General features: G+C 31.7%; 1 protein-coding gene across 1 annotated transcript; it reads right to left on the bottom strand.

Moving 5' to 3' along the window:
• Positions 1-466: 466 nt before the first annotated feature.
• LOC131049962 (oxygen-evolving enhancer protein 2, chloroplastic) lies at positions 467-2,476 on the bottom strand. The gene is made up of 4 exons (XM_057984080.1): positions 2,108-2,476; positions 1,792-2,024; positions 1,528-1,578; positions 467-831 (listed from the first exon to the last, which is right to left on the bottom strand). Exons 1-4 carry the CDS (start codon positions 2,361-2,363, stop codon positions 571-573), a joined length of 801 nt encoding a protein of 266 aa, XP_057840063.1. The 5' UTR covers positions 2,364-2,476; the 3' UTR covers positions 467-570.
• Positions 2,477-12,624: the final 10,148 nt, after the last annotated feature.

Below are 12,624 nucleotides of genomic sequence, written 5' to 3'. Positions count from 1 at the left end.
TAACACCAAATTACACACATCACATGCATTCTCTAATCAAATGGATATTATATGTCAAAATGGAAACATAGTGATGAATACCCTTGTAATATGAGACATCCAACACACGATAGGCATATAATTTACAAATCCAATTCATTCTAAGAGAGATCATTTATTTTTACTAAAAAAACATTGATGTTGGTTATAATCTCACATGCTAGAGAATTAAAAAATCTAAATATATACAATATCCAAGCAAATTTACTGATTTGTCTTTACCTATACATAATTGAAGCCCTCCTTATCCAAATAATTATGTTAAACTAAATCTCAGAGAAATATACCTTTGAGAAATCTTATTTAATTTTAGCTTAATATAAAAAATTGTTAAGAACCACTTCACTTTCTAATTAAAACTAGGAAAAAGGAATGGAGACTCTAAGACCCTAAAACATGCTTTGTCTCATTAATAATAAGCTACACGAAAACTTACAAGATTGAAAATTTATTTAAAGGGCAAAGGCATAGTACCAAAAACAAATGTTTTATCATATACATTTTACCAAAGCACTCATTTAAGATAAATGATTAAGCAACATTGAAGGAACTTGTTGCACTTTCAACAAACTTCCTTGCTCCTTTAAACCATCTCTTGTCACCAGCTTGAGCCTTGCATACATACAACTTCCCATCAGATACAGTTGCTGAGATGAGTTGATGTTTCCCTCCTTCATCCCCATCAGCAGTTCTTGTTAACACAGATAAGGTGTAGTATTGCTTCCCATTGATCACGGGATTTCCAGACTCTAACAAAGATGCAGTTGCTACCGCATTGGTGTCAAATCCTCCCTATCACAAATAGGAAATAAAACGAAAATTGATATTACTAATCTAGGCCTATTTTTAAAATGCCAACAAAATTAAAGCCATAGCCATTAACATTGTTGACAAAGCTCTGAGATATTTAATATAGATCTATAATGTGAAATGCATCAAATAAATTAATGTGTCTTATAAGATCCTAAGGCCTAATGTTTTGTGATTGTAGCCTATTTTAAAAGTATAAACAACATTAAGACCATGACAACCAACATTGTTTGGAAGTCTTGGTTATTAGTATAATTCTACAATATAAAAAGAATCAAAGTAATTTAAAGTCTTGTAAGGTTATAATAACTAATGTCATGTGATTATGGCTAATATAAATCATGTTCTAAATATATGCATACTTTAACATGTACCATCACTCAAGAAATTTACCCCTCAATATCTTACAACAATTATTGAAATATTCACATAAAGAGAAGAATTTTAAAATAATCAACAACTATTTAGTCAACATATTAATAAACATTTTACTAATATTACTTTTAATATATAAAATAATTCATCTTAAATAAACATTAAAAACTGAAATTAAACAAAATACCATCTCAATATAAGTTTATGATTTAAGTACAACATAATATTAAATATTATACAATATTAGAAATTTTTAAATATTTTTTAAAATCAAAAGAAATTCTGACTTAAAAAATTGCTCACCTCTGATGCTGTCTTTCCAGAATAAGCTTGTTTTCCAAGTAAATAATCTACCTGGTAAAAACAATTAAAAAATATATTAAAAATAATAAAAGATTAATATGGATCTTATGAAGAGGGAAATTAAAATTCAATTTCTTGTTTTTCCGAAGGTAGATTATTGACTGCAATCTGAAATATCCATACAGTTGGAAACAGTGTTTGAAAAATAACTGTAACATAATACTATTCATAATTATGTGCCTTTATCTTTGTTAAATGAAGTACCTGAGAAAGGAATTCCTGAGGAGAACCAAAATCACTGATATTTTTCTTATCGGTGGGCGTAACCATGACGGAAATATTGCTGTTACCATCAAAATTGTCCTCGTATCTCAGAACCTGCCCCGGGTACTCCACTTCCTTGCTAGGGTTCCATTTTGCCGGGATCAATATCTTGAATCCCTCTCCATTGTAGGTGACGAAATCCGTGTTCTTCTTTGGCGCTCCAAACACATTTGCTGTCATCAAACAAAAGGGAGCATTTAAGCCCTAAATAAGCATTCCAGCCCTTTTACTTTCAAAGGAAAAACAAACGGCTTACCGGCTTCTCCATAAGCAGCGTCTGCTGGAGAAACTTTGGTACTGACGGCCGCTGCTCCCGCCAGAAGAGTGAGAGCGAACCTGCGTGTGACGGCGGAGGGCAAAACCTCTTCAGGGGTTGGGGTTTGCTTCTGTGCACGGCATGTGACCACAAGTTTGGAAGAGGAGGGCTTAACAGATGAGGAGGAGATGAAGGATCTTCTGCCAGAGGAGAAGGATGTCGCACGGAGCAGAGTTGCAGGCGTAGCAGTAGCCATTTCCAGAGCTTCAGTGTTTTCCGAGCTCCTGTGTAATGCGGAATGGATTACTCTTCCTCCCCTGCTTGGAGATGAATAATGGTTGAATCAAATGAGATGTGGTTGGATAAGACTCTCTCCCTTCCTATTGGCTAAAGCCCAACAACAATTTCCTTGTACTATGCCATTATGTGGCTACAATAAACTTTTCTTAAGATAGGATGAAAACCTTGATGACATACCTATAATGATTTAACATTGAAAAACGAAGAACACCGGATTAAATAATTATTATATTATTAGTTGTTAAATAGAGTAAAATTCAAATCAAATAAGGATGGAAAGTTGATGGATAAGGATATTTGATACTGTATTTTCAGTTTCAATGCTTATCCTTACATTTTTTTTTTCTTTCATGGACTCTTGTTGACCTCTTGTAGGGGCTATTCCTATTGTAGTTGCCTATCGACATAACTAAGAGTTTGAGTTTGATATTAAATATTTTTAATTAAGTAAAAGAGAAAAAAGGGTCTTTATTTTTACAAGAGTCAATTTGTTAAGGCAAAATGAGTTTCAATATGGAGATCAGTGTCTATTAAAATGATAAGCAATAAAAGATAAGATTGGTTAACGACATAATAACAATAGCACACCACAACACAGAAGACATTCACCAACTGTAGGACACCACAAATACAAGATAATCATAAGGAGAATGGCCTAGTCCCTAAAGATTGAGAGTCGCTTCTCATTCTTATGAAAGTTGTCATAGATTGTCTTTGAGGGAGTTAACATTACTACTACATTCTCTAACAACAATGTTTATTTTCTTCTTTGCTTTGGCCCTAGGCAACCTTATCAAAGATTCTCATGCATGAGGTAATGCATTATAGACATTGTTCGCTCAAATTTGGAATATTAGTGACAAAACCCTCCAACACTTTTTATCTTTTTTAGTGAGACCATTTTATTTTATAAGATATTTTATCATTTTACCATTGAACTAATAAGTGGTATAGGCACAATGGTTGTTGTTTCTTTTCCCAAATAAGTTGTTCATGTTGTCTCTACCAACATCATTGATTTAATTTTCTTCCCACTTCTATAGGGCCTTATTCTCCTCTTTTTTCTACTTTTAGAGACAATGCTTCACATTAACCTTGGTTATTTTAGTTTTAGTCTTTTCCCTCTTCTTGATAAATGTAAAAGACTTTTCTTCATTTTTTGTCCCACCATAAAGAGGGGAATTTCTAGTAGTCCTTATACTATCATCAGCATCCAAGTGCACCCTCTCAAGGCCTCTGGGCATTGCAAATCATCCTCACCTTTACACAAATCCACAAGATTGACCTCCTTGAGAAGGGTTCAAAATCGGATCTAGGTTAACAAGAAACAAGGTAAGAATATCTTCTAACTACTACAATATTCTCTCTAATATCTTTTTAGGTCCCTCACATTTGGGACTACCAATAGCCAAATTCATTTTCTTTTTACCTTTTTTTATTGCAACCCTTCCCCACATTACCAAGGTGTGAAAGAGGGTTAGGCCTCATATCAGACTAATTCTCTAGGCTCTTAGATGCGACAACAAAATGAGTTTCCCTATCAACCATAGGTATTTCAGAGTTTGTTCTTAGTGAAACTTAGGGTTCTTGTAGAAAGGGAAAATATTAGGCACATTCCTAGGAGCAATCTTAGGACCATTCTTTTTTTAACCCTTCATAGTAGGGTTGGTCTATTCACATAAAGCTTGTAATTGACACCAACTAAACAATTATTTAGGAAAAAAGTGATAAAGGTGATAGATAAGGTCGTAGTGCAAAGGTGACCTTGCCTTGTTGCACCTAACCTCATTGAAATAAGTTTCAATAGAAGATAAGAGCTAGAATAAAAAAAAATCTCACAATTTGTGGTAAAGGTTGCATAATAAGTAAAGCGATAAGTGCAAAAGCATTAAAAATAACCTTCTAGAGTAAATTACTTGATTAAGTAGAGACTCGCCTTATTTTGGGAGGAGATCCTCTCTCTTGAACCCATGTTTATGCTTAGTAATTTGTTCATTACCAATGATGAAGGAATTGATGAAGTTCTTCACTTTACTCTTCACCATTATCTCACTTACATTGCATCTGATGGGCCTATAATTTGACCATGTTATTCCATGATTTAGGATACTTTACCTCATATTTATAATGTCTTTCCAAGTCATTTCTAAATATTACCTTGGTTTATGAAGCATTAACTAGGATTAATGGTGTTTGATATGCATATGTATGTCTAGCTAGTTGATGCTAAATAATGGTAAAATATTATAATAAATGGTTACTATTAAATGCAAATTACTTTGGAATGATTAACGTGTTGTTTTTTAGTGTTCTGAGTCATTCATACAGCTAGAAGGAAGGAGGAACAAGTTGGCAATTGACAAATGTAGCAGTTGACTGGAAGTGCAAAAAAAGTCAAAAAACCAATTTCAGTCAAATGGGCATATCTCACACGTTTCTTAACGAAATTGAGATTTTAAAAATTATTTGGAAATATTAAAAGGAGATCTAAAATCCTACCAAAGCGTTTGATCTTATTCGCAATAGTCAATGAGAAACATTCACCAGAAGTTGACTAAGACAAAATGGCAGATTTCTAGGCAGCAATTAAGGAATGAGTTCAAATTCAACTTGGACTCTTCTACCTCTTGATGAGTTCGTGTATTTGGAGTTATTGAATTCAAGGAACATTGGAGAAACTTGTGGAAACAATTTTTGGTGATTAATAAATAATTATAATTTTTTTGTACACATGTTTAGTCATGACTGTATTTTATAGTTGTAAGAGTTTGAAAAGGAGTAGAACTCTCTCAACTCTTGTTAGTTTAGTCTTTATTATCAGTAATGAGTAGAATAAGTCATCTCCTTGTTTTCATGGGAGAAATTACATTTGTAATAAGTTGTTGAATTTTTAATTGATCCAACTCTCAAGCCTCATACATAAATTTGAGATCTTGTTGAGTTATGAGTAGTTAGTGTAGAGAGAGTATCCAATTAGTGTTGGGTCTTGTTAATGGTATCTATGTTCAATTAGCAAGTTTGATATATGTCTATGTAATTTTTTATTTTCAACAAGACGATGATTTGAGAAATGAATCTTGTTTATTGAAGATGGAATGCTAATACCAAAGATTGTAGCAACTCAAGGAAGGGCCACTTGAGGAACTGTGACTCCATTGTAGTTTAGTTTTGTAGTAGTTTAGATTGTTGTTCGTTATGATTTACTGTTAGTGATTAGTTTTTTAAAATAGGTTTTGTTTCAATATATTTGATTCCATCAGTTTTAGAATAGTCTATCTGCAACCACCGTTGTTGCAAATAACCAGTCTACTTGCATCCACTGTCGTGTAGTTAGTTTTATTTCTAGCTTTGTTGTGTTTTCAATTCAATTTATTGTTTTGAGTTTATTTTCTATACACAATTGATAGAAATAATCTAGAAGGATTTCATAGTGCATATATATTGTTGACTCATTTCAAGTTCATGTCTTTGGGTTGTCAATTAAATGTAGCTTCTAGTTCATGAAGGGTTGCTTAGTGTGGATAAAAATCCCTGACTTGCGAATTAGTATTCCAACCTCAATTGCAATTAAAATCTCTACACCATCAATACCTAGGCCCATGACATAACTCATAAGGCCAAGTTAATGAATTCAAACTCCACATTATCAATTTTTATTTTACTTATGTTCCACATTTGTGTAAATTGGATAGAGAAGGTGGGATCAAAGCCTCATATAGAATCAAAATAAGTTGTAGCATTTTCTTACTAAAAATGACCCATAGCTCTTGGTTTTGTTTAATTTTCACATAAGAGAAAGGTGAAATCCTCACTCTATCTCCTCCCATGGTTGAAATAGTAGTAGAAGAAACTCCAATAAATAAGGTTGATCATGAAACACAACGGAGTGAGAAATTAAAATTATAAAATAATAAGTCTAATTAACATTTCAATAATGAATGTTCAATCATTATCAGTGTATAGTTGTTACCTTAGATAATCATACAATTTCTACCATGAATCATACACCCTAGATAAATAGTGATATAATAGCTTCCTTGTATTATATTTATTCTCTTTAAAAATAATTTAATTTTTTTTTTCATAGTAATGATGACCTTGATGTATAATGGAATGATCATAAATGAATGTACATAAGGATCTTGAAAAGATCATCAACCACTCAAAGGAACATCAACATGACTAAACTAGGTAAAGAATCCATTTCAAGTGGATTTTGAAGAGTGTGAGAGACCAAACTACCCTATAACCTACTCATGTAATGACAAAATAGTGGTTATAAAAGATAGAACAAAAAACCAAAAGAGGGTGTGTAACTCAACTCACCCATGTGTGTGAGAGAGCTACACATGTGTAGTTGATGTATTTCACGATACGTTCTCATATGAACCACTCATAATAAACCTAAGCAAGATTAAATAATGTGTAGGAAAAAAAATACCCCCCAACATAAGGAAAATAAAAAACCTATACTAATACCCCCCCCTCCCCATCGTAGCTTAGGTTGGTGAAAAGATGGGTCCAACAAATAAAGCCATGTTAGGTACCCAAGTACATATAGATCCCCCCAAAAGGCCCCCCTAAATCCAAAGAGAAAAATCCCCCCCCACCCTCCCCCCAAGAAGAGAGAGAAAAAAATGAAGTGGAAGGATCAAGTGTTCCCCCCACAATGTGTAACTACTAGTAGATGCCTGAAATTTGATGTAGAAGATGGTCCAAAATCGTTGAACAAAATTTTTCCCCATATGTAGGAAGAAATATAAAAATTAATGATGACTCTAAACTTTGTTATGTTGTCTACATGTTGATGTTAAAAGATATCATGGTCAAGTCAAGCTGTAGTACCCCTCCCTCAATCATAATTTTTAGATTCATGTTTGAATTCAGTTGACTTTTTCAGTGGATACTTTATATTTTGATATTTTACTCAGACATTATGCTATGATGTGTTATAATTTGATTTAAGTTTCAATGTATGTTGTTTACGTATTATTTCCCTTAATGATGGCTAAATATTATTTTATTGGATTACTAACATGGACTAACACATTTATTTTATACGTGTGATGTGTTATATACATGCTTCCTATTTGTAAGTGTATGGGGTGCGAGGAGATGATTTCCCTTCACTCACTTTGGTGAGACAGGGAACATCATGATTCTCCTTCATCGATGTGTTTACTGTGATTTTATATATATATATATATATATATATATATATATATATATATATATATATATATATATATATATATAACCATAGTACTGTGTGTGCATATGTGGTTCGTTGATGTAGGGAATTGCAGGTACAAGTACTGTGTATCATCTCCACCTGGCTTCACAAGTCTGAGAATACCTTATTGACCCGATGGAAGTGGAGGAGATAGTTGTGAGGCCCTATTTTTTAACCCTAGCCTTGCTCAAAGTGAGCATCGTTAGTCATCCGTAAGTTCCCTATGTCTGGTATGCAGGTCATGTGTTTATCTAGTTTTATTTTGTTACGTGTTAGGCATTTGTGAAATTAACTATTAAATCTTAAAGTGTTTAATTAGTTAATGTGTTTTATTTGTTTATTTAAATAAAGGGATAAAAGTTAATTATACTCATTAGTATTATAAATTGTTAAATCAATTTGTTCAATGCATTAAATTAGGGAATTTGATGTATTGTATTTTCAAATTGTGAAATTTAAATCATGTGTATGCATTTTAAAAAGAGTAAATAGAAATTAGAAAAAGAAAATATCTTCCTCATTGATTTTTTGGAAATAGAAATCTGAGTTTTAATTTAAATTGGAAAAATAAAATTTGGAGAAAAAAGGCATTTTTGAAAATGCACTTTATGAGAAAAAATTTGATTGGTTGGAGAAAATTTTAACCTAGAGTAGACTTTAGGTTAAATTTTTCTATTTATCTGAGTTTTCACGGGAAGAGAGGGGGAAGTTTTTGGTTGGAAAAATTTGGTCTTCATCTCTCGTTGAAGAATTTGCTCAATTGCAGAAATTATCTCTTCTCATATTATCTTCCAGGATAGCTTATTGAGGCTGGTTTGTAAAAAAACCTTTGTTTTCAAGTTTATTTGTCTTAAGAAAAACCTCTGTGTGTTTGAATTCTTCTGATTGCAAACTGAATTTAGTTTTGTTTGAAATGGAAAGATAGCATTTAGATTTGAAATTTAAATCCCTTTAGTTTCATTTCTTTTCCTCAATCATTTCTAATTTGTTGAAAAAGAATTAGCTTTAAGTTGAATTTTTTTGGTGAATGGTTGTTTACTGGGTATTTGGAAAAAGATTTCATTTTTTTTTTTAAGTTTGTCATTTGTTTATGAAATAGATAATTAGTTATATATGGTGTTTTTAATTTGGGGAAAGTTTGAAATTGGTTGAATTTCACCCCTGTATGGGGTTATGCTAGCAAAATTTGTCCAGATTTAGTTTTCTAGAAGTTGTTTTGTTTTAAAAAAAAATTGTTCATTCTTTGATATTGGAATCAGAAAGTTTTTTTGTATTTTGTATTGGGGGGTTTGATTTTTTTTAAAAAAGAATAGGGAAAGAAAAATTAAAATTGATTGTTAATGTTTTTTTTAAGACTCTGAAATTTTCTGAGTTACAGCTAAGAAAGCAGTTTGAAATTTTGATTTTTTTTTTTTAAATTATTTTAATAACGGGGGAGGGGGGTTGGGGAGCCATGGACCCCATGGCAGGGGAGTTGTGGCTTCCCCAAGCCATGGGGAGGAGCCATGGACCCCATGGCAGGGGAGTTGTGGCTTCCCCAAGCCATGGGGAGGAGCCATGGCGGTGAGGCCATGTCGTGGCCTCCACACAACCATGGGTTGTGGGGAGACCACGACATGGTCCCCCAACCAACCCACCCCCTTGTAAAGGGGGTGGGCTGGGTGGGTTGGGGTTTAAAAAAAAGTTTTATAAAAAAATAAAAAAAATATTTTAATTTTTATTATTAATATATATATATATATATAATAGGTTAATTTTTAAAATTTTTTTAGTGATAAAAAATATTATTATTTGGGAAATTAAAATCGATATTTTATTTAAAAAAGAAAAAAATGTAATTGATTATTTTATTTTGGGAAAAATATCAATATTAGTTTAATTAATATGTAAATTAATTTATATTTCTATTTCTATATATATATATATGAGATTTTGGTTCTAAATTTATTGTGAGGTGTTGATATTTATTTTATGGTGTAAATTGAAATATCGATGAATTAGCAAACCTTGGTCAACATATATTTTTAATGAAATGGAAATTATTATCAATTTAGATTAGAGAAGATGCGTGTTTATTTATTGTATTCACCTTTATTTTTGAAACTGCAAGTCCTTTGTCGAACGTATCAAATATTGTCATGTGGTTGTCTTCATGGTTGTTATTGTTTCTTGTCAAGGATTTGTCAATTGGTTAACCTCGAATAAGGTCTTGTTTGGCCAAGTGGTTTTCCTATCGTTTTGAACTCCATGTACATTTTCATGTTATACCTTGGGTTTGGGATTTCACTTGATCTTTTATCATAACCCTCCTTTACCATTTTGAATTGCTACTATTATTGTTATTTCTATTATATCATTTTGAGGTTATGTTAGAAATGAATTTATTGAATATGGTTGAAAAAGTTATTATAATAATGAACACACACATACACACATAAAAAATAGAAATTATTAAATTTCTCAATTTCAAATAAGCACATGTCATAGGAGAAATTGGAAGCTTCTAGAGGGAATCTTCATCCTCCATTTAGTGATCAATCAATTTTGCATGAGGATAATTTAGGAAAAAGAATCTCATTTTCAATTAATTCTCTTGATAGTGGAATTGAGGGATCTTTTCTATATAATGTATGCAAGTTTTCAAAAGGAGGGGGTTGATTCATTTCTTTGAAGAAATTTCTCATGTTTCATGTTGATAGAAATAGGATTTCTTTTGTAATCATGTCTTATTGGTAGAATTGTTAAGTTTGTTTGAAAAAAATTCATCAAGTTGCAAGGAAGGACCTAGGAAGGATAGCTGAAAGATTGGAGGGGATTCAACATCAAGCTTCGACAACCAGGTTTTCTTCTCTCGCTTTCCCTTAATTACATATGGAAGAAAATTGTATCATCAAAAAAATAGTTTCTATCATTTCTTTTAGATCTTCAAGTATATAAAAAATTTAGATTGTTTAAAAACAAAGTAAATTATTTCTTCTTAATTAGGATAATTATTGATAAAAGTACCTTTCACATAATGCATGTAAAAGATATTTTTATTTTTATTATTTATTTAATTTTCTTAGGAAAAAGGGAAAAGAAAGAAAGAAAGAAATCAGATTTTTTTTTATGTTTTTGCTTTCTAAATTTTTTTTTTATGAGTGGAAAAAGAAAAGAAAGAAAAAAAAAATCATATTTAATTTATTTTTCTTTTGAGAATAAATTCATCTCTCTGTGATTTATTGAATAATGCCTACGTAAGAATTATTGAAAAAAAGTCTGCATATGAATCTTGTTCCTTCTTCTGAGAAATTAGGAATGTAAATTTTATTCTCTATAATTTTATGATGATCACCTGTGTATCTTGTTCTTTATTAGATTATTCTCTGCGAATTAAACTTATCTCTCTCTCTCTCGGGATGTGTTTTTTATCATTCGAGTGCAAATTTTTATCTTTAACCAAATCTTAAAATCAAACCTCTCTGAATATAGGTTGATCTTATGTACATGAAGTTTATTTAATGTTTTCTTGTGAACCCTTATGAGAGAAAATTTATCACGAAAATTATAATTATGTCAAATGTATGACAACTAATCCCCTGCGAACCCCCTCTCTGTGAAATCTTATTCATGAAATACATATAATTTCATCTCAAAAATATAAATAAAAAAATATAACCCTCTGATTCTATGTGTAATCAAAGTATATATGTTTGTGGCAATATAATTTCTTGTTGAAGATTATCATTATGAAATCAAAATAAATATATCTGAGATAATTTATTTTCCAGTGGAAATCTATCACTATGAAACTCCACCCTCTGTTTTTCAAGCATTATGTGCAAATTATTTTTCTATGGAATTTTATTCCTTTGAAATTTATTTATCTTTTCCCTATGAATCTCTCTTGTGAAATCCTCTCCTGAGAAATTAAAAAATATATTTTTATCTCTGGAGAAGACCAATTGTTTTCCTCTGTACCTGTTCATCTCTCTGTATATTAGAACAAAACTCTAAATATTTGTTCAATTTATATTTTTATGTCTTGTAATATAAGTTCATAAGCACAAGGGATGGTTTTGTATTGGCTCGGGCCTGTTTACTTTTCCATCGGTTCCTAATTTTAAGCCGGATCCAAATTTATGTCAATTCATGCCCTTCTGGATTTCATTTCCAGACTTACCCCTCGAATACTGAGACCCTGATATTATTGAAAATCTGGCCAATAAGGTGGGAATTTTTATAAAGCATGACTTGATCCCATTTGAGGTTATCGACTTGCAAGTCAAAGCATCCTCCTTCTCAACCTCTCAAAGTCTTTTCCCTATCTAATCTCTATTCAAATAAAATAGGGTACTTGGGATCAAAAAATAGTAATCCAAAATTCTACCTATATAGATCAACACCAAAATCTTCTGGGCCACTACAACACACAATGGTAGGGTTTTGCTCAACAAAGGATTTTTGTGTGTAAAGATCACACTTCATATCCTCTTCAATGCTCTCTACATTTGTCGAAAAACAGAGGTATTATTTATGAGGAGGGGTTGGGTGTTGAGTTTTCAATGGAACTGCTCAAGGTGCAGGATGGGATGACTTTCGATGTCTCTTCCCAATTAGTATGCAAAAATGCCCACTCAGATGATTCACTTGGTTTTCCTTACCAGAAAAACCTTATTAATATAAATCTTAAGACTTTTTATAAAACATTGCTCGATGCATTTCTTAAGACATTTCTTTCATCTAATTTGAGAAGGTACAAGTGTTTAGAGTTTAATAGAAGTTGGTCCTTTGACAAGACTATCAATGCAAATTTATCATTGAATGGAACATTTAGGCTTCATTTTGGTAAGCATAAATCTCAATATCTCACACAAAGGGTTCCGATCTTATTTCAAAAGGGAAAGCATTGTCCAAAATCTGATTTTCCAGAATGATTTTGCGGACCTTACCCATATAGAGTCAAGCTCTCCTTCTGCGCATTTGAATAAATGTATTAAAAACT

The sequence above is a fragment of the Cryptomeria japonica genome, chromosome 5, assembly GCF_030272615.1.
Source record: "Cryptomeria japonica chromosome 5, Sugi_1.0, whole genome shotgun sequence".
Taxonomy (NCBI): domain Eukaryota; kingdom Viridiplantae; phylum Streptophyta; class Pinopsida; order Cupressales; family Cupressaceae; genus Cryptomeria; species Cryptomeria japonica.
This window is presented reverse-complemented; position numbering and strand designations above follow the sequence as displayed.

Coding starts and splice junctions, on each gene's coding strand:
- LOC131049962 (XM_057984080.1), bottom strand. CDS start 2,363: ATGGCTACTGCTACGCCTGCAACTCTGCTCCGTGCGACATCCTTCTCC. Junction 2,025..2,107: donor CGCTGCTTATGGAGAAGCCG/GTAAGCCGTTTG, acceptor GTTTGATGACAG/CAAATGTGTTTGGAGCGCCA. Junction 1,579..1,791: donor CTCAGGAATTCCTTTCTCAG/GTACTTCATTTA, acceptor TGTTTTTACCAG/GTAGATTATTTACTTGGAAA.